The sequence below is a fragment of the Thamnophis sirtalis genome, unplaced genomic scaffold (assembly GCF_051295495.1).
Source record: "Thamnophis sirtalis isolate CommonGarterSnake01/CBP01778 unplaced genomic scaffold, rThaSir2_p1.2 scaffold_9, whole genome shotgun sequence".
Taxonomy (NCBI): domain Eukaryota; kingdom Metazoa; phylum Chordata; class Lepidosauria; order Squamata; family Natricidae; genus Thamnophis; species Thamnophis sirtalis.
In genome coordinates, this window is record NW_028261389.1 from 76,482,648 (window position 1) to 76,510,265 (window position 27,618).

General features: G+C 46.0%; 1 protein-coding gene across 1 annotated transcript in view; it reads right to left on the minus strand.

Annotated features, from left to right (window-relative positions):
- Positions 1–27,618, minus strand: part of COG5 (component of oligomeric golgi complex 5) — a 136,504-nt gene that overhangs the window by 34,809 nt on the left and 74,077 nt on the right. The window contains exons 8-10 of the mRNA XM_087722326.1: positions 18,380–18,542; positions 13,466–13,578; positions 13,297–13,374 (exon numbers count right to left, since the gene is read on the minus strand). Of these exons, the coding sequence (XP_087578452.1) occupies positions 13,297–13,374; positions 13,466–13,578; positions 18,380–18,542 (354 nt within the window). The remainder of the gene's footprint in view (positions 1–13,296; positions 13,375–13,465; positions 13,579–18,379; positions 18,543–27,618) is intronic.

Sequence of the window (27,618 nt, forward strand, 5' to 3'; positions counted from 1 at the left end):
TAATGTAAAGTAAAATTAAACTGAAAAAATTGGGGGAGTGCGGGGAAAGGACATACATTGAATTTTACAGTTACTAAGATTGTCGGATGAGCAGGCACAAAAACAGCCAGAGAAATAATTGAAGCCTGGGAAACGGTCAACAGGAGTGCTGATTTACCCCCAGCTTATCAAGTACTTAGTAAGCAAGGGTTTGTTAGTCCAAAGAAACAACAGCCGATGACTTACTGTATTTTTCAGAGTATGACACACACACACACACACCGGCTAAAAGAGGGTGAAAATTTGGGTGCATCTTATACGAATGTAGCCCCGCCCACCCCCCGGTCCCCACCCTTTGGCCTCTGCCTTCCACCAATTTGCCTCCTTGCAGCAAACAGCCTGTTTTAGTTTCAGCACAGCCTAATTAGCACAAGCATGTGCGTATTGCCACCTCTGCGTGCCCCATTTTCGGCCTCCGCATCCCATTTTTGGCTTCTGCGCGCCCCGTTTTCAGCCTCTGCGCAGCCCATTTTCCGCCCATTCTGATTCCCAGTGCCCGGAACAGGCGAAAAATGGGATGCACGGAGGCCCAAAACAGGGCATGCAGAGGCTGAAAATGGGATGTGGAGGCCAAAAACGGGGGAGGTGGCAATAGGCTATGGCAATCCCTGCAGCCTGAAACAGCGGATGGTCGGGAAGCCGATCCAACCAACAAGTAGCTGCTTGTGGTAATCAGGCTGTGCTGAAACTGAAACAGGCTGTTTGCCATTTGCTGCAAGGAGGCAAATTGCTGGGAGGCAGAGGCCAAAGGGTGGGGGCCGGTGGGTGGGTAGGGCTACATTCATTGTATAAGACGCACCCAAATTTTCACCCTCTTTTAGCAGGGGGGGGGGGAGTGTGTCATACTCTGAAAAATACAGTGTCATCGGCTAACAAGCCCTTGCCTCCTAAGTATTTGATAAGCTGGGGGTAAATCAGCACTCCTGTTGACCGTTTCCCAGGCTTCAATTATTTCCCTGGCTGTTTTTGCGCTTGCTCATCCGACAATCTTAGTAACTGTGTAATTGATTTCCCCCCCTTGTTTTTCCCCTTGTTTTCCTCCCCAAAAGCATACTTATACTTCAGAGTGACTTATGCTCTGAAAAACACAGTAATAGCTGGCCAGCAACACCCCAATCAACATCTAAAAAGCCACACACACAACCAAGCGCCATAAAACTATCACAAACCGAACAGCCCAAAGCACACTTTCTGCGAGAGAGCAGTTCCCTGAAGATGGGCTCCAGCACGAATCCGAAAGCTCGGAAGGCAAACTTTCTGGATCTGGATGAACGACCCAAATTGGATCTTGTAAGTTTTTGGGGGTTTTTTTAAAGTCAAAAGGATTGCAATGCCAGGAGCGATTCCGTGGATATTGTATATTATGACCTTTCCATCGTACCTTGATTTTATTTTCAGCACATTATATTCGAGAGGAGGGGGGGAAAAAAACGTTGCTCCTGCAGGGAATTTAAAAACGATCACCCAATTCTGTCACTAAGCAAAACTTGCCCTCCCTAATGGATGAATGGATGGATGATACAGAAAGAGATTCGGAAGGAAGCATGACCTATTTTAAAGGGTTGCGGGGAACATACGTTTTCCCCACCACCAAAGTTTTATATTTTCCCCTCTCTAAGGGTCATGGCAAATCTATTCCCCTTTCATTCAGCAAACTCTAAAAGCAGATTTCTCCTGGCTTAGAAGAACAAGAGAGATCAGAGGCGACGGAAAGCTGAAAGTCAAAAGGATATTGTTCTGAAAACCAGTTTGTGTGCGTGTCTGTGTGTGTGTGTTTCTGCTGCACAACTTTTTCCTACGGCTCGCTTTAAGCGTACATCCTAAAACCAAGCCAAACCTAGAGCCAAGGCATTGAATGTTGCTACAAGTGGTCCTTAACTTACAACAGTCCATTTAGTGACCCTTCCAACTCATGATGAACTCACCGATGAATTGACTTACGACCGATTTTCACATTTAACGACCGTCGCGTCATCCCCACGGTCACCTGATCAAAATCCGGATGCTCGGCAACCGGCAGCTATTTCTGAGGGCCGTGGCATCTCAGGTCACGTGATCACTTTTTGCGGGGTCAAAATTCAGGCGCTTGGAAACGGACTCACATTTATGACGGTTGTAGTGACCCGGAGTCACCTTTTGTGACTTCCTGACAAGCAAAGTCACTTAATCATCATTACTAAGTTTACAACTGAAGTGATTCACTTAACAACTATGGCAAGAAATAATCTCCTCCTCCTCCTCTGCCTCGCCTTCTCCTTCTTCTTCCTCCCCCATAATCCCTTACTGGGTGGAGTCTCGCCAACTGACTGGAGCTGAGCGTTTCATGGCCAGATGCCCTTCCTGTTGCCAATACGGAGTTTTGTTTCAGCAGATATATTCTCAAGTGTGCCCAGAGAGAGAAACAGCTGCCTCTACCTGGGATCGAACTTACAGCCTCCTGACTGTGAGGCGAGAGCTCCATCTCTAGGCCACTGCACCCCTCAAGAAAGATTGTAAAATGGGGCAGAATTCACTTAACAACTGTCTTGCTTAGCAACGGGAACTTTGGGCTCAATTGTGGCCGTAAGTCAAGGACTACCTATCTGTATTTCATAAAACCGGGAAGCCAGGAGAAAAAATGGACCAAAATGAAGATATAGTATTAACATTAGAGGAGAAGAAGTGAAGGAAAAAAATTCTACATAGTAAGGCTTCCTCCGAAATCTAGCAACACTCAAATTGCATTATAAGATGATTAACTTCTGTGGTAGAAGTTGCTGACAAGATGAATAATGGACTTCATATGATTACCTTCTTAGCTCAGTCACAATAATTTCATTTTCCTATTCTTGAAAAGCAGATTAGGGCAAAAAAAAACCCAATTCCCTCAGGTGTAGTACACCAATGAAATATCCCTTAACACCGTCATGGTGAACCAATAGTGGGTTATGATCGGCAGGAGTACCAGGTAGCATTCCGGTACGATGCTCCGGAGGGCCCGCCTGCCCGCACTCCTAACTAGTATTTGAGGTTTTCAGGGCTTATGCGCATGGAACGTACAGCACCTGTGTGACGCTCCGCCGAGTAGCTGGAGCGTTCCGGAGGCATTGCGGAGCGTCACGGGTGGTAAGTACGCATGTACATGCTGTGAGTGTGCTGCGCACGTTCATGTAGTGGACCCCGAGCCCTGTTGCATTGTACCGGTTGCACCGGGATCTGAAACCCACCCCTGTGGCAAACCTGTAGCACGCGGAGCCATTTCTGAGGGCATGCGAAGCATTGCCCTGTCAGCCCCAGTGCGCTAGCTGATTTTCGACCTTGATTTTTGCCCGTTTTTCGCCCTCTGAAGGCTTCCCTGAAGCCTCCGAAGGGCGAAAAAACACCCAACGTGCAAACTGGAAGTTCGGGAACGGATTTCCGGTTTGCACGTTGAACTGTTTTTCACCTTCCCCAGGCTCCTAGAAAGCCTCTGGATCCTGGGGAGGGCGAAAAACGGACCTACTGAGCACACCGGAAGTCAGAAAGCGGGCCATTTCTGGCCTCCGTAGGGAGTGGGGGGGGAGGCCATTTTTGCCCTCCCCAGGTTCCAAGAAAGCCATATGTGCATGCGCGGGGCAGCTGGGTGGGTTACGCATGCATGCACAGTGGGCACGGTGCGGGCGGGGGAATTAAATCATGGGGATGGGAACGCATGGGCATGCTTTCTGCACCTGAGAGGAAAAAGGTTCACCCTTACTGCCCTAACACAAAGGGCTCCTTTGTGGTGATAAGTCCGGCACCACCTGTAGCACTTCGCTGAGGAGAATTTTTTTTGTTTTTTGTTAATTCTACATATTCCAGTAAGAGGAATACATAAATTTGAAAAAGGAAGGGAAATATTGCTATGAAAACCGACCTAAACAGTCGCACAATCTCAAAAATAAAACAAGGACCACGGAAATCCAAACGGATCCCATTTACTGCGAATTCAAATTGCAGGAGAAGGGAGGACGGTATCGCTTGCAGTAACATTATTCTCCTCCACCAACTTAATTAAAGTGACCTTGCGTTCACCATTATATTAAACAGTCCTCGGCCTTTCCGGACGAGGAGCCGGTATGAAAATGAGACAGATAATTATCCAAGAAGCGACACTGCATCTAGAGTTTTTTTCAACAGAGTCATTTCGTGAGAAAGATTTAAAGTCTGAAATTAAAAATGATCTCCCAGGAGGGAAGCATTAAGATAGGTCGTTCTGTACCACGGCGGATCGTTCTCGGATTAATATCAGCCTCTTCCGGCAAATGAGGCCTATTTTTCAAATCCTAGTACGGTGATGGATGGCGAGCCCTCTCTGTGTGCATGCGTGCCAGCTGCTCTTTCGCTTTCCGACACGCGGATGCATGCCGGAGCCTCGGAAACCCGAAGGCAAGCTGGCCGTTGCCCCCGCCGACCGCCTAATATTGCCGATTCCGGGGCTCCGACACACTTAAAGATCAGTTGCCATGCTGGAAACCAGAAAACCAGGTGGCTGGCACAAACACCATCAAGCCTTCAGGTTTCCGGGGTGCGCAAAGATCAGCTGGCCGTGAGGGAAACCAGAAGACCAGCTGGAGGGCACGCGCATGCGCGCCTGCCAGCTAGTCTTTGAGTTTCTGGGACTCCGGCGTGCACATGTGCATTCCAGTTGCCGAGAACGTTCTCCATCACTATCCTAGTAGTTTAAAAAGGGGGAAAAATATCAATTCTCTTTGAAATGTACAATTATTCAAGGGCGCCTTTTTCCCAGGCAGAGGTGCTGGTTATCAAAACAACGCTGAAAAGTTGATTTTTCTAAATGAAAAGTTTAACATGCCTCTTGGAGGAAAGTGGGCTAAACGGACAACCACGGGAAAATCATTTTAAATATTTTCAGTAACGACACTGAATTGTAGAAGGAGGAGTAATTCTGCACCGCAGCCCCTCATGGGATTTTTTTTGCTAAGGAAGGCCCATATGCTCTTATTTCTATAGCAACACAATCGCTCAGTGGTGTCTCCTGAACAAAAGCTATCGCAATAGTAAAACCAAAAGTACCCCGCCCCCCCAAAAAAATTAGGTATGTTTCCAAACTTTTTGAATTAAAAGTTGCTTAAAAATCACCTCCTTTATCTCTACAGCCGTGATAGTGAACCTGTGGCACATGCGCCACAGGTGGCATGCAGAGCCCTCTCTGCAGGCACACCAGCCGTCGCCCCAGCCCAGCTCCATCGTGCATGCGCGTGTCCCTCCCGCTGGCCAACTGGTCTTCGGGTCTCTGCCATGCATGCGTGAGGGGTGGGGCGCATGAGGGGATGTACGTACGCATGTGCAGAGGGAAGGACACATTGCAATTGGGGCCTCGCGCAGCGCCCCTGTGCCTCATTTTGACTTCCAGGTCAGTGCAGAAGAACTTCCACGCCCAAAATGGGGCGCAGGAGGTCCCACCATGCCTCGTTTTGGGCCTGGAAAGCCTCCTCAATATATATTGAGGCCCAGATTCAAATCCCAGTAAGGGTATGGCTAGCTGATGAGAACTAAATAGCTTGAAATAGATTTATACTATTTTCCTTTTATTTATTTATCAGCACAAATGCAACACACACACACACACACATACACACACATTTACAACTGTAGTTCTGCTATGCAACCCTGAAAATACATAACAGAGATAATACCGTAGAGTTGTGATAGCTAACCTTTTTCTCACCGTGTGCCGAAAGCGCGAGCCTCACCCACCCATCCACGCATGCGCCCCGCCCGCCCCACCCATTTTTGGCTTCCCGGTTGGTGCAGGAGGCTTTCCAGGCCCAAAACGAGGCATGGTGGGACCTCCTGCGCCCCATTTTGGGTGTGGAAGGTCTTCTGCACTGACCTGGAAGTCAAAATGATGCACATATATATATTGAGGTTTGTTTTACTACAAGGAATAAAATCCTTCAACTGAGGCTAGAGCGCTGTAGAATAGCACTGTACAAGTTCACCAGCAACGCAAAATTGAACAGCAAAAAATTTCACACAGGCGAGAACAAAAATGCAGCTTTTCTTCTTGCTACTATAGAACCACCAAAGATTTAGAAGCTTAAATATGTATTTAATTCTTCAGATGACCCTTATGGCAAATTTAGTTCTAAATTTAATCCAAAAATTCTGTTGCTAAGAGAAATATTTGTTAAAGAGAATTTAAGCTCCATTTTACGATTTTTCTCACCACAGTTGTTAAGTGAATCACTGCCGTTACTATGTTAGTGACACGGTTGTTAAGTGAATCTGGCCTCTCCATTGACGTTGCTTGTTGGAAGGTCGCAAAAGGGGATCGCACGACCCCCGGGACACTGCAACCGTCTTAAATAGGAGCCAGTTGCCAAGTGTCTAAATTTTGATCATCCGCTGCAGCGGTCGTTAACTGTGAAAAATGGTCATAAGTCTTTATTTTTTCAGTGCCGTTGTAACTTTCAGTGGTCACCAAATGAACACCGAAGAATTAATTATTACTATCTACACACAAGAATCTAGTCGATGGAATTCACAAGGGTCGGATTTGGGTCTCTTGGTGACTACGTAACGATTCCAAACTGATGGCGTGTTTAACGCCGCCTTCCAGCTCAACTTGCTTTTCTCCAATGTCACCTAAACTTCTCATCTCGGACGCTGCAACAATGTGAAATCCCGAGATGCACTTTCATTGCGTTGTTGGTTTTTTTTAAAAACAAAAATGCCAAATTATTATTTTGTCTTTCTTTAAAAAGGACTTGTAGGGCTGAAACCACCATCTGTTTCCGGACAAGACTTGTTCTGCAGAGTTACCAAGGAGACAGATGGGCCTGTCTACTAGGAGTGCAGCTGTTGCAGAAAGTAAATTACAAGGGCAGCGTGAGCTTAGCTAGCAGAATTAGTAAGCCAAATGTAAACCTCAAGGTTCATGCCTCTGTCTCGTGCGAGGAGGGGCAGGGCGGCCTTTAAGAATGGGCAAAGTGGTATTTTGGTGCTACCGAGCTTATTCATGTGAAGAAACAGAAATTTGTCTTCCTACTCCAAATATTTTAAGAAGGATCAATCTATGCGAAATGATTTTGACTTTCGACTGATGGCAACTGCTACAGAGGTGTTATTCAGCAAGTTCTGACCAGTTCTGGAGAACCGGTAGCAGAAATTTTGAGTAGTTCGGAGAACCGGCTAGTGCCACCACTGGCTGGCCCCGCCCCATCTATTCTCTGCCTCCCGAGTCCCAGCTGATCGGGAGAGAATGGGGATTTTACAGTATCCTTCCCCTACCATGCCCACCAAGCCATGCCATGCCCAGCAAGTCATCCCCACAGAACCGGTCGTAATTTTTTTTTGAATCCCGCCCCTGAATTGCTACTACCATAGTTAACAATGATTGGAGTTATAGCAATAGCAATAGCAGTTAGACTTATATACCGCTTCATAGGGCTTTCAGCCCTCTCTAAGTGGTTTACAGAGTCAGCATATATCGCCCCCACAGTCTGGGTCCTCATTTCACCCACCTCGGAAGGATGGAAGGCTGAGTCAACCTTGAGCCGGTGAGATTAGAACCGCTGAACTGCAGATAACAGTCAGCTGAAGTGGCCTGCAGTACTGCACCCTAACTGCTGCGCCACCTCGGCTCGAGTTGCAACTGGCTCCCTACTCAGCACTGCATATCTACATTTTGGCTGTTCATTCGGCAATTCCAAACGTCCTCTCTAGGTGTGGGTTGCTACGGATTTGCCCGGCTTCGGGAGAGCCCGTAACTAACGTTATGGCCGGTTTGGAGAACTTCCAAATCCCACCCCTGGCTGGCCCCTCCCACCCTGCAAATGTACAAGCTGTCAGGGTTCCAAAAAGCATTCAAACTTAAATCAGAGTCCGAGGCAAAGGCCTCCTCAAAGTTCCAATTTATTAAGAGAGCCACGTTGGCACATCTGGGAAAAGCCAAATCTGAAAGCTTCCCGGTTTTCCCCACCCAGTTGAAAGTTCAAGATCTTGCACCCCACACCCACAAATCCATCACATGGTCCAATCTCCCACTGCCATACTGGCAGCTTCCACCCATCCAGTTCCGGTCAGATGCAGAGGTGCAGAGACAAAGGATGACCTTGGCTTTCTCGAAAGAATGTTGTTATGGCTACCTATCGTCTAACTCCATACAATCCCCCTTCCCACCATAGAAAAGGCATAGTGGAATAATAGAAAGCGTGGCAGGGACAAAGATCCAAAAGAAAAGATGGCTGCAGGCCTGACACAAGCTTCATTTAACTGAACACATAAATTGCGATTAAATGAGCCACTTGCAAGCTCTCCCCCAAGTAGTACTTTTTCCTACAGCTTCTACTTTGTTTAAAAAAAAAACAGATGGCACATAAATTATCTCTCCCATCTGCTTAAGACGCTGCCTTCCCATTTGCTGTTATGTTTTCCACGGGAGGAAAACAAAAAGGAATAAAAAAGACGCCGCCAACTGCAGTTTTTACATTATATACACCTCTTCCTAATTAATTCTTCGGTCTAATGCTGTAGAGCCGCGTGAAGGGGTGTGTGTGGTTTGCATCCGGACTCCCCACTCGCAATATGTATTAAATGAACCGAACCAAAAATGACAGGTGACAGAAGGGAACAAATTGTGGGAGACGATCACAAGAAAAGAAGGATTTAACCGGCTTCTAAAAACCAAATTTGTAGTTTGAGCGCCTGTGCGTTATATGACTGTATTATACCTGTTGTGGCCCAGCAGGAGATGTTGGAGCTGCCACCAAACTCCGACAGCGAGGGGCCCTATGAGTCGGCTTTGGAGGATGTGGAGGACCCTGGACAGGGTTCCGACTCCGAGCAGGGTGCCACCTGGAGGCGCCTGAGCCTTGGACCAATGGGGAGGAGACAAGGGAGTGTGATCCTAACATCAGCAGTGAGTTGTTCCTGGATGCCCGGCACCGGAGAGCTAATAGGCGTAAGGAACAATTACGCAATTACAGGAGGTAATTGCACTCAGCTGGTGGTCATTAGACTCCTCTCCAGACTATAAAAGGACTGCTTGTGCACATGCCCCTTTTGCAGAAGTCAACGCAGGAACGAATGTTGGAGAACATGATTGTGAGCTTGGCAGGCTGGATTGCTGCCACGGCTTATCTGTGCTGGATTGCTGCCCAAGCTTATCTGTGCTGGATTGCTGCCAAGGACCTGTCTGTCAGTTAATTAAATGCCGTAACTTATATTTGGCTCGGAGTGTGTTGGTGTGGGACAACGGGGGTCAGAACACCTGTCCTAACCAAAAGCCCTATCAATTGTGGAGCCAACCAGCGACAGAGAGCTGCAACAGAGGGATGAAAGAGCCACATACAGGCTCCAGAGCCACAGGTTGCTGGCCCCTGTGTTAGGGTATAAATAAACATTGTTTTCAGGGGTGCTCTCTGAGCTTGATTGTTTTCTTGCAGACGTTTCACCACCAAACTACGTAACATCATCAGTGCTAGTAAGGAGTGGGGTTTGCTCTCAGTTTACATTCCAGTCGCTTGTCCTCTCAGTATTGGCTGGAGTGGTCTTAGAGGTTCTTGGGTTGGCCTGGTTACTGTTAGCTTGCTTGTCAATTCCTTGATTTGGGATATTCTTTATTTCTTATTTGTTGGTTTTATGTTCATCTTGGTGCTAATCTGAATTGTTTCACCCACAAAATCTGCTTACTAATTTACAAACTACGTGCTTGGAAAAGAATATACAATTACTGTAAGTAAAGCGAAGCATGCCACAGAGTCACTGTTCAATTTTAGCACCGTCAAGAATCCACATATAATTTATCCGTCTTTCTGCGGAAGGAAACAGTAGATGAGAAAACAAAAAATTGGGCGGAGAATGAACATTTTGATTTTCGTTTTCCCCTTGCCTGCCTTCAGAAGTTAAACATGGGGGGAAAGTAATACCGCTCCCACATGATGAGAGATATACTCCTCGACTTACAATCAGCCCAAAATTTATGTTGCTACCCTGTTTTCCCGAAAATAAGATCCAACTGGAAAATAAAGCATCATTTTTCAGGATGCTCTTAATATAAGCCAGGGTTTATTTTCCAGTTGGATCTTATGGAGTGGGGAGGGAATGGGGATTTTGCAATATCCTTCCCCTGGAGCGGGTGAGAATGGAGATTTTGAAGTATCCTTCCCCTGGAGCAGGGAGGGAATGGAGATTTTGAAATATCCTTCCCCTGGAGCGGGTGAGAATGGAGATTTTGAAATATCCTTCCCCTGGAAGAGGGTGGGAATGGGGATTTTGCAATATCCTTTCCCTGGAGTGGAGTGGGGAGGGTATGAGGTAAGCTCTCAGTGTACATATAAGCAACAAGTGATAAGCATGTTCATAATCATCAGAAAAATACATTCATTATAGATAAAGTAACAATAAAAAAATTATTATAGATAAAATAATTTTAAAAAACCCAGCCACTCACAGCATTTTGGCCCCAAAATCTGTCACGCTTGAATGGAAAAGAAGGTGCTAATTTGTTTCCATGTCACTGTCCTTTCTTACAACCCCTCTCTCCGCTCCCCCAAAATCATTCCCGAGGGTCTCTATTCTTCTGTTATTCCAGAATAATCCGGGGGGGGGGTAAACACCCCTTCCAGCTGCTCATCTTGTGGCTGCAATCTGCTGTTCAACCCGCTTGTACGGGACTCGGGGGGGGGGGAATAAAAATAAAAACCGGGAGGTGGAAAATGTGGCTTGAACATTCCTTACCCATCAAACGCTGCCAGGGAAAATCTTCCGCCTTGTCAAGTCGCATTTCGGAACATCACACTGTGACACCAGGCGAGCAAAACTGACTCATTTCGCCTCGCAACGTTAAACAGGGAGGTGCTTTCTGAACACCAGGTGTGCAGTTAAAAATGGTTCGGTAATCTGTGGCCATGGTTTATCACCACTCCGCACCTCTCGAAGCAGCCGGCAATGTTTTTTTTTTATTTTTAATTTTTTTATCTCTGGGTCTTCCTCGGTTATATCTTTTTTGGCTGTCACGCAAAGCATCCGTTCCCTTTCTTCACCAATCATTTAAAAAATGATTATATATTTTTGTAAGCATGAAGAGGTAGACGCTGGCTTGCAACCATTTAGAATAAAATGGAATGGAATGGAATAGACTATGGAATGAATAGAGAATAAAATAGAATAGAATAGACTATGGAATGGAATCAAAAGGAAAGGAATAGAATAGAAGGGAATACAATAGGAAGGGATAGGATAGAATAGAATAGAATAGAATAGCATAGAATAGAATATGGAATGAATCAAATGGAATCAAAAGGAAAGGAATAGAATAGAATAGAATGGAATGGAATATATGGAATGGAACAGATCAGAATAGAAAATATGGATTGGAGTGGAATGGAATAGAATATATGGAATGGAACAGAACGGAAGAGAAAATATGGAATGGAATAGAGTTGAATGGAATAGAATAGAATAGAATATATGGAATGGAATAGAACAGAATAGAAAATATGGATTGGAGTGGAATGGAATAGAAAATATGGAATAGAATAGAATAGAATATGGAATGAATCAAATGGAATTAAAAGGAAAGGAATAGAATAGGAATAGAATAGAATGGAATAGAATAGAATATATGGAATTGAACCGAACAGAATAGAAAATATGGAATGGAATAGAGTGGATTGGAATGGAATATATGGAGTGGAATGGAATAGAAAATATGGAATAGAATAGAATAGAATATGGAATGAATCAAATGGAATTAAAAGGAAAGGAATAGAATAGAATGGAATATATGGAATGGAACAGAACAGAATAGAAAATATGGATTGGAGTGGAATGGAATAGAAAATATGGAATAGAATAGAATATGGAATGAATCAAATGGAATCAAAAGGGAAGGAATAGAATAGAATGGAATAGAATAGAATGGAATAGAATAGAATGGAATAGAATAGAATGGAATAGAATAGAATGGAATGGAATAGAATAGAATATACGGAATTGAACAGAACAGAATAGAAAATATGGAATGGAATAGAATGGAATGGAATTTATGGAATGGAACAGAACAGAAAATATGGAATGGAAGAGAGTGGAATGGAATGGAATATATGGAATGGAACAGAATAGAAAATATGGAATGGAGTGGAGTGGAATGGAATAGAAAATATGGAATAGAATAGAGTAGATGGAAAGGAACAGAATAGAAAATACGGAATGAAATGGAAAGGAAGATAATGGAACAAGAACAGAAAAGAAACAGAAACAGAACAGAATTGTTTATTTATTGACCAAGTCTGATTGGACACACAAGGAATTTGTCTCTGGTGCGGAAGCTCTCAGTATGAAAGAAGTCATAACAGCACTGAAAAAAGGGACCGGTTTTCATACTTAATGACCGTTGCAGCATCCCCGTGGTCGCATGATCAAAATTTGGACGCTTGGCAACTGGCAGGTCTTCAGCACAGTTGCCCTGGTCCTGGCTCATGTGATCTCCATTTGTAACCTTCCCACAATCAAGGGTGGGGGGTGGGGGGGGACCAGATTCACTTAATGACCGCACCATTCACTTAACAACCGAACCACCATTGCAAAAAACAGGGCAAAACTTGCTTAGCAACTGCCTTCCTTGAACAGAAATTTTGGGCTTAAGTCAACCACAATCTGTATTTAGGCTGTGGTGGCCCGCCAGCGGAGCTAGTGGCAAACTCAGACAGTGAGGAGGTTGGGGAGGAACATGGGCCAGTCCCAGAGTCTGGGGAAGGCTCGGATGAGGGGTCTGGGTCAGAGGCGCGGGGGGGGGGGGCAGGGTCGTCCAACAGTTATCAGCTGCCTTCAGAATCAGACGTCAGTGAGGCAGAAGAACAGCTGGAGCCTGTTCCCAGTGTGCGCATGTGGAGAGCTACCAGGGGAAGGGAACAGCTAAGGAACAAGGGCCGACTTGGGAGTAAGGCCACAGGTGGACGGTGAATGGCCCCTCCCAGAGGGAATAAAGAGGAGCGAAAGGGGAGTGGAGTTTGCAGGAGACAGTTAGATCAATTCATTCGGGTGAAGATCTGTTCCTGACTTCTTGCCACGTAATTGCTGCTACAGCGTGGAGTTTAGAAGATATCGGCCTGGCTGCTCTCCAAGCCTGATCAAGGCCTGTGGTTGTGAAATCATGAAAGACTGTTGGCCAGGACTTTGCTGGAGAGGAATCCCCTTTAACCTAAATAAAAGGGGTTTTATCAGGAGGAGGTTTTATCGGCTTCATGATCTTGGGAAAACCCAGGTCAGAATAAGAGCTAGAAATCTCACCTTGGCCAATTCATCGATGAAACACACATGGGTCACCGGATCTCGTTTCTTCGACAAGACCTTCTGGAGATGTTGCACCTGGAAAAATAACAAGATACACCACCTGAAGTTCTTGAGATGTTTTATGGAGGCTGCAAACCAAGGAAAGGAGGTTTGAGTGACCAGATACCTGTCCGCAAGCCGCACAGATCTGATCCATCAATTTCTCCATATTCATCCAGAGTGCTGCTCGGAAGGCTGCTGTATTTCCTGGGGTGGGCATAGCTGCTCGGCCGGGGCCACCTAAAGGTGTTTAAAAAAAAAAAAAATCCTTCTCTGAAAAGCTTACACAAAAATACGCACGTTTTGAACGTTTAAATTGCCGCGCAGATCAAAAGCAAGAAGCTCACAGGATAAAAGAGAGGATTTGGGCCTGCCTGCAAGGATGACAGAATAACAGAGTTGGAAGGGACCTTGGAGGTCTTCTAGTCCAACCCCCTGCTCAAGCAGGAGACCTTGTACCATTTCAGACAAGTGGCTGTCCAGTATCTTAAAAAACCTTCAGTGATGGAGAATTCACAACTTCTGAAGGCATTGGTTGATTGCTCTCACCGTTAAGGCTGACTCTGTAAACCGCTTAGAGAGGGCGGTAAATTAAATCACGATTGTGTTTAATTCCTGCCCATCCGCAAAGGTGGCATGAAACCTCACCAGTGAAATCTGAAGCTGAAACTTAGGGTCTGCTAGGAACCTGGCACCTAGTTAAAAACGAAACAAAAAGACTGAAGTTTAAACCCAGCCAACTACAATGTTCCCTAAAGGTAGTCCTCAATTTATAACCATTCATTTAGCGGCCGTTCAAAGTTACAATGGCACTGAAGAAAAGTGACGTGTGGCAAGGCCGGGCGTAACGTGGTGCGAAACTCGCTCAACGACTGCCTCGCTGAGCAACAGAGATTCCGGACTCCATTGTGGTTGTAAATCGAGGACTAGAACCAGGGTGGGGTTGAAAATTTTTAGCAAGCGGTTCTCTGCCCGGTTGCTGGGTGGGCGTGGCTGTGGTGGGCGTGGCCTAATCAGCCTCCTGCACCACAGTGGGGGGGAAGGGTTGTTTTCGCCCTCCCCGGACTCTGGAGGTTCTTCTCAAGCCTCCGGGAGGGCAAAAACAGCCTTCCCCTGGGCTCCGGAGGCCCTTCAGAGGCCTGAAATGGGGCCGTTTCCGGACTTTTTTGCCCTTCCCAGGCTCTGGAGCAGAGGTGGTATTCAGCAGGTTCTGACCAGTTCTGGAGAACCGGTAGCGTAAATTTTGAGTAGTTCGGACAACCGGTAAATACTACCTTTGACTGGCCCCGCCCCATCTATTCTCTGCCTCCCGAGTCCCAGCTGATCAGGAGGGAATGGGGATTTTGCAGTAATCTTCCCCTGCCACGCCCACCAAGCCACACCTAGCAAGCTACACCCACAGAACCGGTAGTAAACAGTTTTGAATCCTACCACTGCTCTGGAGGCATTTCTCAAGCCTCCGGGAGGGTGAATATGGCCTGCCCTAGGCTCCAGAAGCCCTCCGGAAGCTGGAAACAGACCCGTTTCCAGACTTCCAGGAGGCTTATTTTTTGGCCTCCCGGAGACTCCTGGGAGGGGTGGAGTGGGGTGGGCACGGCCAGCCAGTCCTTGCAGCTAACGGTTCGGCTAACCAGATGTAAAATTGATATCTGGTTCGCCCAAACCGGTCTGAACTGGCTGAATCCCACCCCTGACTCTAACTGTATATGATGGGGTACAAGAGCTCCTTACACCAACATCCAATAACCACCTCTGCCATCTCCGTTTCTAACTTTCAGACATGTTAGTCCAAGATAAATTAGGTGTCAGGCCTGCAATTATATTCCTTTTAGAATTTTGGCCTGCCACACTTTCTCTTATTTCATTATGCTGTTTCATTAGTATAGTCGATGGGAGGGGGGAATAGACAAGAGTAGGATTGTGGAATGCATTGTTGTCATTCTTTTCTAGAAGCCAAGGTCATCTTTTGTCTCTGGACTTTTACACCTGACCGGAAGCAGCTGGGTGTGGATGCCAGCGTGGAAGAAGATTGGACCATGTGATGGATTGTGGGTGTGGGGACAAGACCATGAACTTTTAACTGGGTGGGATTCTGATGTCATTTCCAGAATTGGGATTAACACAGATGTGCTAAGATGTCTGCTTTATTAAATTGGAACTTTAAGGATCGTTTTGCCTTGGACTCCGATTTAATTCTACATGATACTTGGAACACTGACATTAGGTCCCTGCTGGTCCCCAGTTAAAAGTTAAGGGACCCCAATTTCACTACGCAGTAATAAATTCGGTTTAAATTATAAGAACGGTACCTTTACCTCTATCAATAATTCAGCGTGAAATTTCATTTCACTGCTTTTGCAATAAAAATGCCAAGGCTCCACTGTGTGTAATTTCTCTTTTCCTTCATCCATATTTAATGTCAGATTAAAGGCTAAGATTACAAGCGGTTTCGGTATAATGCGCTCTCCACAATGTAGGATATTCTATTAGCTAAAATTAGAGGTCCCGGTCAAAATCCCAGCTAAACGAAGTCAAAATGCACTGCATTTCAACCTTTTTATTACTATCCTTGTTAATGTGATTTGAAATCTGGAAAGAATGAAGGAATTGTGGTGAAATATATTAAGCACAGGCATTTCTTCGTGACCCGTCAAAAGCGCGAACGTCATAAGCGCGCCGACAACACCACGGCGCTAAAACCGCGATGTCAAAAGCGCGCCGACAACAGCGTGCCGACAGAAGCGCGATTTAATTTAAGGTAAGATTTACGGTTAGGTTTAGGGTTAGGTTTAGGGTTAGGTTTAGGGTTAGGGTTAGGGTTAGGTTTAGGGTTAGGTTTAGGGTTAGGTTTAGGGTTAGGGTTAGGTTTAGGTTTAGGGTTAGGTTTAGGGTTAGGTTTCGGGTTACGTTACAGCGCGCTTCTGTCGGTGCGCTTTTGTCGGCGCGCTTTAGGGCTAATTTGTTGCTCATTCGTTGCGCGGTTTTGTCACCGCACTTTAGACACCGCGGTTTAGTCAGGCACGCTTTTGTTGTGCGCGCATTTGTGGTGGAACCCATTTCTTGACTTACAAGTTCATTCGGTGACGGTCTGAAATTATGACAGTGAAAGAAGTGAATTGTGACTGTTTTCCACACTTAAAGACCACTGCTGCACTCCCATGATGACGTGGTCAAAATTGAGCTGCTTGGCAACTGTCTCATTTGGACAATATTTGATCTATTTGGAGATGTTCTCCAAAGCATCCGAAGCCAAGACAAGAAACAACGGATGGAAACTAATCAAAGAGAGAAGCAATGTAGAATTAAGGAGAAGCTTCCTAACAGTGAGGACCAATTAACCAGTGGAACAGCTGGCCTCCAGAGGTTGTGGATGCTCCATCACTGGAGGCTTTTAAAGAAAAGATAGGAGAGCCATTTTTCTTGCTTGAGTAAGGGGTTGGACTAGAAGACCTCCAAGGCCCCTTCCAATCGTCCCAAAGGTTTTTTTTTCCCCAAGAGACAACTGGACTCTCTCTTTTTCCTTTGGAGATGTTTCGCTTCTCATCCAAGAAGCTTCTTCAGTTCGGACTGGATGGGGATGAGTCTGTGTTCATTGCTGACGGCCTATAAATCTAGTCAGAGCTGATGAAGCTTCTCGGATGAGAAGCAAAACGCCTTCAAAGGAAAACCAGGAAGTCCAGTTGCCTCTTGAAAAAAAAGGAAGAAAAACCTTTGGGGCAACTGAGAATCTCCATAGATTTCCAACAATGATATTCTACATTCTGTATTCCACTTTTTAAAAGCTCTTCTAAGACTTTAAACAAATGGTCGTAGGTCGAGGATTACCTACATAATAACCAGAGGTAGGCTTCAGAAATTTTAGCAATGGGTTCGCTGACCGGGAGCTGGGTGGGTGTGGCCATGGTGGGCGTGGCCTAGTCGGCCTCTTATACCACGGTGCGCGGAGGTGGAGGGTTTCTTGAGCCTCCGGGAGGGTAAAAATGTCCTCCTCAGGCTCCAGAGGCTTTTTTCGAGCCTCTGGGAAGGTGAAAATGTCCTCCACAGGCTCCAGAGGCTTTGCCTGAGCCCCCGGGAGGGTAAAAATGTCCTCCACAGGCTCCGGAGGCTTTGCCTGAGCCCCCGGGAGGGTAAAAATGTCCTCCACAGGCTCCGGAGGCTTTCCCCGAGACTCCGGGAGGGTAAAAATGTCCTCCACAGGCTCCGGAGGCTTTCCCCGAGACTCCGGGAGGGCAAAAATGTCCTCCACAGGCTCTGGAGGCTTTCCCTGAGACTCCGGGAGGGTAAAAATGTCCTCCACAGGCTCCGGAGGCTTTCCCCGAGACTCCGGGAGGGTAAAAATGTCCTCCACAGGCTCCAGAGGCTTTTTTTGAGCCTCCGGGAGGGTGAAAATGTCCTCCTCAGGCTCCGGAGGCTTTCCCTGAGCCCCCGGGAGGGTAAAAATGTCCTCCTCAGGCTCCAGAGGCTTTTCCCGAGACTCCAGGAGGGTGAACATGTCCTCCTCAGGCTCCAGAGGCTTTCCCTGAGCCCCCGGGAGGGTAAAATATTCTCCTCAGGCTCCAGAGGTTTTTTTTGAGCCTCCGGGAGGGTGAAAATGGCCTCCCCTGGGCTCCGAAGCAATCCGGAGGCCAGAAACAGGTCCATTTCCAGATTTCCGGAGCTTCTGGGAGGCCTGTTTTTTTCCCTCTCCAGGCTCCAGAGGCTTTCCTCGAGCCGGCGGGAGGGCGAAAACAGCTTCCCCCGGGTTCCGGAGACCAGAAACGGGCCTGCCTCTGGCCTTCTGGAATTTCTGGGGGGGCCGTTTTTCGCCTTCCCGAGCCTCTGCACGGGGCCTTGTATTTACCTAGCATCCCAAACGGGCTACGTGGAGACTCCTGGGAGGGGAGGAAGCCAGGGGTGGGAGTTGCAGGTTCGCTGAATTTGGCAGATCCTTAGCTAGACGATCCCCCAAACCTGTACAGCCCACCCCTGTTAATACCCCATTTATGGCGATATATCAAATTAGAAAGCCCTCATATAGCCAAATAACAACAACGCGTGGTACCTCTAGCTGCTTGAGAGGGCTGAGTCAAAACTTTAAAATCCAGAGCGCTCCTCACGTTTTCCTCCAAGGCTGTGCAATATCCCTCCACAACGTTCGCGATCGTAACTTTCAATGTTCCGAGGTTGTGGAAAACCTGAAGAGCGGTTCCTTCTTGAGTAGGGTTCTAGAGCAGAGAAAGAAACCGAGAATCAAGAAACAAGGAATCAACTTTTTAGCGTCGACGGGGCTGCAATTGTTCCAAGCTCACGCCAAGTTTTGCTTCCTGCACGGATTAATCAGTCTTGTTTTATATTGGCGTGTAACAACTTCATGAGGATGGTTTCTGGTTGAATGACAAACCCATTTGGCTTTTTAGCTAAATTGCATTAATGTAGCACATGGAAATATACATATATGTTATCAAACCTAAATACAGAGGCATGTTATTTGAAATGCATCTTATCTTCTTGTCTGTCTGTCTGTCTGTCTGTCTGTCTGTCTGTCTGTCTATCTATCTATCTATCTATCTATCTATCTATCTATCTATCTATCTATCTATCATCATCATCATCTATCTATCTATCTAAAAATGGCTGTGTGTATGTGTGTGTGTTCCAGCATAACTCTGGAATGCCTCGAGCAATTTCAACCAAACTTGGTACACAGATGACTTACTCTCTGGAAACAAATACTGTGGGGGTAAGACACCCCTAACACCCTCGGGATGTGTTTTCTGTTAAGATACAGCCTGTTGTGCCTTAAAATGGCTTCTACTGTACGGTCGTAAAATGGCTTTTACTGTACAGCGCAGTGGAGTTGCCATGTATGGCTTCATAGTACTCCACAAGGAGGCTCCCTCTGGAAAGGGGGAAAATCCAACATTAGAAATTACGTTTGGTCCGGGCATTTTCCCCCCTATAAATAAATATCTGGCCAACAACACCGGGTTGTTTTTATTTATACATATATTTGTTTGTTCATTCCAAATGTGCAGAAATAAGATGTTTCTTTGAAGATTTAAAATGTTAGTGGAAATTCCACCATATTCTTTCAAATAAGATTTCGTATTCCTTCGAGTACGAAATATTCCATTTTGCCGTAAACTCAATATTTATGTTTATCTAATCTTTTGTATTAGTTTTGTAAGCAATTGCTCCTATCTAAATACTTTATATCTTTCTTTTTTGCACCATCTGATTTTCCACCCATTTTTAGTATGCTCAGGCTGTAGCATGTAAGACATGTGGGCAGGTGCTGCATAAGTCACATTGCTTTGCAGCTCTCTGTAGTGGCTTCACTTATGGAGCTACAGGAAGAAGGATGTGTCTGTACATTGGAACATATGTAATTCATGTTACATAATTGCCCAATTTGTGCAATCGCACGGATCCTTCGCTTCAATCTACAATGTCATGTGCTATAAAATCCTGGATATTCTGGCCAGCTAAGAAGAAAAAACTCCATTTTAAGCTGCTTTTTTTCCATTTCTGATTTAAATGTCAACTATATGAAAAGAGAGAGAGAGAGAGATATCAGAATCCTGGATTACAGATTAAATGAACAGCTTCTGGGATCCTCACATTAAAATGACATATTTCACATGCGGTCAGAAGCCAAATATTACAGATAATACAGGCCTTTATCTGAACAAAACAGTTACGATTGAGATCTGGGTATTTGGATTGGATGGGAGGCAATGATAAAGGTGACATATAATTTGTATTATCCTATTTTGCTACACATGGTCTTATTATTGTTCTGCATTTTGTATTCAGATGCCTCCACCTCCTCCTCCTCCGATCTGCACCCCCCCCTTCTAGCAATGATGATGTTACCTAGTGGGGCAATAAAATGTTAATATCCCAGTCTCTCCCTCCCTCCCCCTCCTCCTGTTCCTCCCTCTCTCCCTCCTGCTCATTCTCAGTTCCTCCCTCCCCCCACCTCCTCCTGCTTCTCCCTTTCCTGCTCCTCCCCCTTTCTTTCTTCTGCTCCTCTTCCCTTCCCCTCTTCCTCCCTTCTGCTACTACTACTCCTCTCTCCTCTTCCTGCTCCTCCCCTCTCTTCCTCCTGGGCCTCCCCCTCCTGCTTCTCCTCCCTCCCCTCGTGCTCCTCCCCCTGCTCCTCCCTCTCTCCCTCCTGCTCATTCTCATTTCCTCCCTCCCCTCCTCCTCCTGCTCCTCCCTCTCCTGCTCCTCCCCCTTTCTTCCTTCTGCTCCTCTTCCCCTCTCCTCCTCCTCCTTCCCCTCTTCCTCCTCCCTTCTGCTACTACTCCTCTCTCCTGCTCCTCCCCTCTCTTCCTCCTGGGCCTCCCCCTCCTGCTTCTCCTCCCTCCCCTCCTGCTCCTCCTCCTCCTGCTCCTTCCCCTTCAACTTGCTCCTCCCCCTCCTGCTCCTCCCCTCTTCAACTTGCTTCTCCCCCTCCTGCTCCTCCTCCCTTCAACTCGCTCCTCCACTCTGCTCCTCCTCCTCCTCATGCTCCTCCTCCTCTTCTTCCTGCTCCTTCTCCTTCACACTCTTCTGCTCCTCCTCCCCCTTCCTCTTGCTCCTCCCCTTCTTGCTCCTCCTCCCTCCCCTCCTCTTCCTCCTGCTCCTCCTCCCTCCCCTCCTCCTATTCCTCCTCCTCCTTATTTTACACAATTTAAGGTGAATTGCCTAATGTTCTCAGCATATCAATTACAGCACACACGTGAAATCCCACATTTCCCCCCAAATCTGGGATATGATTAAAATGCAGATAGCCCTCGAATTACCAGCCCAGTTGAGCCCAACATTTCCGTTGCTAAGCGAGACAGTTGTAAAGTGTCCCCTTTTATGACCTTTCTTGCCCACAGTTGTTAAGTGAATCGCTGCGCTTGTTAAATTAGTTACACGGGTGTTAAGCGAATCTGGTTTTCCCATTGACTTTGCTTGTCAGAAGATCGCAAAAGCGATCACATGACCCCTCCGGGACACTGCATCCGTCCTAAATACGAGTCAGTTGCCGAGCCTCTGAATTACGACCATGTTATTATGGGGATTGCGGCAACGGTTCCCAAGTGTGCAAAACGGCCACAAGTCACTATTTTCAATGCCGTTGTGTCTTTGAATAATCCCTGAAGTAACTGTGGTAAATCAAGAATTACCTGCATCTATTTTTAATAACTACCGTATTTTTCAGAGTATAAGACGCACCTTTTTATCTCTAAAAAAAGAGGGTAAAAATCTGGGTGCGTCTTATACAGCATTTTTGGCCTGCCCCCTTTGCAAAAACGGCTGTGCAGAGCCTTTAGGAGGCTTCCAGAGTGCTCCTGGGCATGGGGAGGGCAAAAATGAGTGAAAAACGGACTATTTTTTGCTTGTTTTTGCCCCCCCCCCAGCCCCTAGGAGCACTTTATAAGCCTCCTAAAGGCTATGCATGCCCTTTTTTGGCAAAAAATGGGCCCGTTTCTGCGAAAAACGGGCCATTTTTGGGAGGTCTGCAGAGTGCAAAACCTTTTTTTTTAATTTGCCTCTTCAAAAACTTGGTGCGTCTTATACTCCAGTACATCCTATACTCCGAAAAATACGGTACCCATCACTAAAAAGTCTTCAAAACCTTTGATATATTCCGGAAAACAGTCAAAACTATTAAAGCAGACCAATTGCCCCCACTGTTCAACTCGTGCTTGTCGGGAAACCCCCACCCCCCACCACAAACTAGTTTATCATTTGCATTAACCATTGGCTCAATTATGCCGTAATAATTAATGCTGGATCCGAAGGCAATCCTCGGTTTGTGGCATAAATTTCAGTGAGTGCCTTCCTGCTTTGAAGATGCAATTATTCTGAATGTAATGAACAAGGCAAATCTGGACAGTGTCAGGCCGGCAGCCATCTTTTCTTTTGGATCTTTGTCCCTGCCACGCTTTCTATTATTCTACTATGCCTTTTCTATTGTGGGAAAATGGGATTGTAAGGAGTGAGATGCTATGTAGCCATAACAACATTCTTTCTAGAAAGCCAAGGTCATCCTTTGTCTTTGCACCTCTGCACCTGACCGGAACTGGATGGATGGAACTGCCAGCATGGGAATGGGAGATTGCACCATATGATGGACGTGTAGATATGGGAGCAAGATCTTGAACTTTCAGCTAGGTGAGGAAAACCGGGAAACTTTCAGAGATTAGGGTTTTCCCAGATCTTCCAACAGCCTACTAAAAAGCAGAGACGTCACCCTGCCAACAAAAGTGTGTCTAGCCAAAGCTATGGTTTTCCCAGTTGCAGTGGATGGCTGTGAAAGTTGGACCATAAGGAAGGCTGAGCGCCAAAGAATGGAGGCCTTTGAACTCTGGTGCTGGAGAAGACTCCTGCATTGAGTCCCTTGGACTGCAAGGCCATCCAACCGGTCAGTCCTAGAGGAGATCAACCCTGACTGCTCTTTAGAAGGCCAGATCCTGAAGAGGAAACTCAAAGACTTTAGCCACCTGATGTGAAGGAAGGACTCCCTGGAGAAGAGCCTCATGCTGGGAACGACGGAGGGCAAAAGAAGAAGAAGAAGGGGACGGCAGAGAAGGAGGTGGCTGGATGGAGTCACCGAAGCAGTCGGCGTGAGCGTCAATGGACTCCATGGTAGAGGACAGGAAGGCCTGGAGGAACGTGGTCCATGGGGTCGCGATGGTTCGGACACGGCTTTTGCAACTAACAACAACGATAATGAACAAGACGGAGAACCTACAGAAATTAAAGTGATTACGTGTCGAAGGAAAAATCAGATTATCCACCCAAGGGAGGAAAAATTTCTGTTATGTTTCTTCCAGGCCCACCAGGCGCAATTTGGATGGTGCTGTGGAAGATATTGTTGATTAATGTTGTGTGTGTGTATTCGTAGCTGGGCTAATTTCATTACCTTCGAACCTGCTAAGAATCAAGACGTCAGCAACAACGCGCAGAAAGAGACGGGGAAGTAGGGAGGGGGGGGAATTATTTCGCGCAACGTGCATCTTATCAAAAACGGAACAGCTATTAAAAAAATAGTTGGTCTTCTCAACAACATGAGAAATACACAGAATGGTTGTGCAATGGCAACACAGGCAAAAATACAGCTTACAACCAATTTCGTTGTATTTATTTTGTACAATGACAATAAAGACTATACTATTATGGCGAGTTCAATAACTTGCCCAAACGATAGAAGAACGGATCAACTCCAAATAAGTCAAGGCCGAAATAAAGAAGAAGAAGAAACTAATTTAGATTCTGGGGGATGAGTGTTAGGTGGTCCTTGATTTACGACAGTTTATTTAGTGACCGTTGAAAGTTACAACGGGAGCGGAAAAAGTGACTAACCACCTTAGAGCCGAGGTGGCGCAGTGGTTAGCTCTCTGTTTGTTAGATGCTGGGCTGATCTGATCTGAGTGTTTTTGGAAGCTGGCTGTTAGAAAGTGCCGTCAGCTATTGTAAGTTTTGGAACTGCTAGCAAACTTTGAGTACCGGACTGTTTGTATGATTATGGACTATGTTATTTGGATTATCCCTTAACTGGAAGACATTGATGACTGACTGTCTTATCCGTGTATGACTTGGATTGTTTGATGGACTCTGATACCTCTATTTCCACGAAAGTAAAAGCCTATTTAAACTGCAGTGTCTCTGTAGGCTGGTTTGTGTGTTCTCCAACACAACTCTCACAACGCTTCTTTGAACGCACTCGCTCTCCCAACGGGGAGCTTACCTAACACGCGGGAAACTGCAATCATCATAAATAAGAGTCAGTTGCCAAGCATCTGAATTTTGATCACCTGCCCACGGGGAAGCGGCAACGGTCGTAAGCCATTTCCCCCCCGCTGCCGTGGTAACTTTGAACGGTCAGTAAATGAACTGTTGTAAGCCGAGAACAGCCTGTATCTAAAAGTGTCATATAAGAAGGGAGCCATCAAAGGAGATAAGAGAGTGTTCTGACCTTGGTTTCCCCTAAAAAGCAGGAGGCAGATTCCTGGTCCCCCCCCAAAAAAACCCTTTTCTTAAACGAATGTGAATTCCTCTCATTCACATTTAGATAAGGCCTGGTCAACAGTCTTTCAAAGGTGAACTTATGATCACAGACCTTATCTAGCTTGGAAAGCTGCCATGTAAATATTTTCTAAGCGCATTGCTGTGCAAGGAAAGACTTGGCACAGAGTCTCGGAGATTCACGGACAGATCTTCACACTCCTGAAACGAACTAACAAACTAACAAACAAATTGTATCCTGCAAAAGCGCATTCCCCTTTCGCTCCTCTTTTATTTCCTATGGAGGGGCCAATCACTGTCCACCCATGGCTTTACTCCCAAGTCGACCCTGATTTCTTAGCTGTTCTTTTCTTCTGGCAGCTCTGCGCATGCGCACACTGGGAACAGGCTCCAGCTCCAGGTTAAAGGGAATTCCTCTCCAGCAAAGAGTTTCTCATTAGATTTCACAATAACAGACTTTTATCAGGCTTGGGAGAGCTGCCAGGCCGATATCTTCCAAACTCCACTCTGTAGCAGCAATTACTTGGCAAGAAGTCAGGAACAGATCTTCACCCGAATGAATTGAACTAATTGTCTCCTGCAAACTCCACTCCCCTTTCGCTTCTCTTTATTCCCTATGGGAGGGGCCATTCACCGTCCACCTGTGGCTTTACTCCTGAGTCGATCCTTGTTCCTTAGCTGTTCCCTTCACCTGGCAGCTCTGCGCATGCGCACATCGGGAACAGGCTCCAGCTGTTCTTCTGCCTCAATGATGTCTGACTCTGAAGGCAGCTGATAACTGTCATACGGCCCTGGCCCCCTCTCTGCCTCCGACGTAGAGCCCTCATCTGAGCCTTCCCCAGACACCAGGAATGGCCCATCTTCCTCCCCAACCTCCTCACTGTCTCTGGTTGGGGGGGGGGCACAACCGTGGCACGACAAAACCGCGCTCGACTAAAGTGCGCCCAATTAAACCGCGCTGCTGACGTCATCAACAGGGCGACAACAGCGAGCGCGGAGAAAGAAGGGCGCTTTAAATAGCGCTTTGAAAGCAAGCCGATTCAAGTTAAGGTAAGGGTTAGGTTTAGGGTTAGGTGAAGGGTTAGGGTTAGGTTTAGGGTTAGGTTAAGGGTTAGGATTAGGTTTAGGGTTAGGTTAAGGGTTAGGTTTAGGTTTAGGGTTAGGGTTAGGTTAAGGGTTAGGTTTAGGGGGTTAGGTTTAGGTTTAGGGGTTAATTTTAGGTTTAGCGTTTACAGCGTGCTTCTGTCTCCGCGCTGTTGTCGCCCTGTGATGACGTCAGCTACGCGGTTTCGTCGAGCGCGCTTTAGTCGAACGCGGTTTTGTGGTGGAACCGGCCACAACAGAGAGGCAGACTAGATGCTTATTCTATTCATAAGGCTTTGAATGGAAAGTTTATGATATAAATGACTTAGTCATGATAAATCAACGTGACTCAGAATGGGACAGACTTATTCACATACCTTCTCGGATACTAACACAGCTATTAATTATATTTCTCCTCAAGATTGGGGGTGAGGCGTGTTAATCAACATTTCACTCCATTGATTATGCAGCTGCATATTTAATTTTTTTTATTTTATTTGGTGCAATGCTAGGATGATTACACGAACGTGTCTTCATGAATAAACCAGAAGACAAGAAGTTTATTCCTCGGTCTATAAATAGATTATTACTGGCGTTTGAAAAGAATGGTGCCTGTAATTTTTATTTCTAAAATCAAGACGTCAGGGCTCTCTCTTAAAGCAAACATTTTCTACAGCTAGTTTACTCCATCAGCATTTTTTTTCTCTTAAGGGAAGCTTACGAACTTCGAGAGGCACCGTAAGATTAGGAAAAAATAAAACAAAAACAAAAACAGACAAGTTAAATGTTACGCGACAAAATTTCTCAAAAGAAACGGCAGCGCTGAATAAAGGGAGAGAGACTGAGGCTCTGTTGCTAGAAATAATTAGTTATTTTGGTTTGTTTTTAATATAAGACGAATGTTACCGTAATCAAACTACAATCTGTCTTAGCCGTGAAACTTAGCTGGGTGACTTTGGGCCAATCACTAAGTGACCGTGAGTTCTAGTTCTAGCCTAGTCACGAAAGACGGCAAATTGACTTTGGGCCAGTCACTAGGAGACTGTGAGTTCTAGTCGGCCATTAATCATGAAAGCCAGCTAGGTGATTTTGAGCCAATCATCAGGAGATTGTGAGTTCTAGTATCACCTTAGTCATGAAAGCCAGCTGGATGTCTTTGGGTCGATCATCAGGAGACAGTGAATTCTAGTCCAGCCTTAGCCATGAAAGCCAGCTGGGTGACTTTGGGCCAATCACCAGGAGACGGAGAGTTCTAGTCCCACCTTAGCCATGAAAGCCAGCTGGGTGACTTTGGGCCAATCACCAGGAGACGGAGAGTTCTAGTCCCATCTTAGCCATGAAAGCCAGCTGGATGACTTTGGGCCAATCATCAGGAGATTGTGAGTTCTAGTATCACCTTAGCCAAGAAAGCCAGCTGGATGACTTTGGGCCAATCATCAGGAGATTGTGAGTTCTAGTATCACCTTAGTCATGAAAGCCAGCTGGATGACTTTGAACCAATCACCAGGAGAATGTGAATTCTAGTCTCGGCTTAGCCGTGAAAGCCAGCTGGGTGACTTTGGACCAATCACCAGGAGAATGTGAATTCTAGTTTCGTCTTAGCCATGAAAGCTAGCTGGGTGACTTTGGGCCAATCACCAGGAGACAGTGAATTCTAGTCTCGCCTTAGCCGTGAAAGCCAGCTGGGTGACTTTGGGCCAATCCTTCTCTCTGAGCCCAACCCATCTCACAGGGTTATCGTTGTGGGGAAACGAGGAAGAGGAAGGTGGTATCAGATATGTTCGTTGCCTTATTTGTAAAAATAAGGAAGGTAGGATACAAATAAATAAATAAACCAAATATATAAAGATTTAACTACGTTTAAGCTATGGTAAACTTGAAACAGTGGAATCTGATACTTGTGAACCTGCCTGGGTAAAACTGGATCAAAAATCGCGGATGGCCGATTATCCCTTCACTAAATCCTTCTAATTTTATACTTCTGAGTCACTGACACCTACTCGTTTCAGACACCTAAAACCATGGCTCTTCGCTTTTTATCAAAAATGACATAAATGCTTGGCTGGAGTTGGATGGAGAACCTACCATACTTAAAATAATGTGCTGCTAACAGGTTAAATGCTCATCGTGTATTTAGATGACATGATTTATATAATGTCTCAAGGAAGAGGGAGAACCTGGCTGGCTGTCGAAGTTAATCAGGGTTTTACA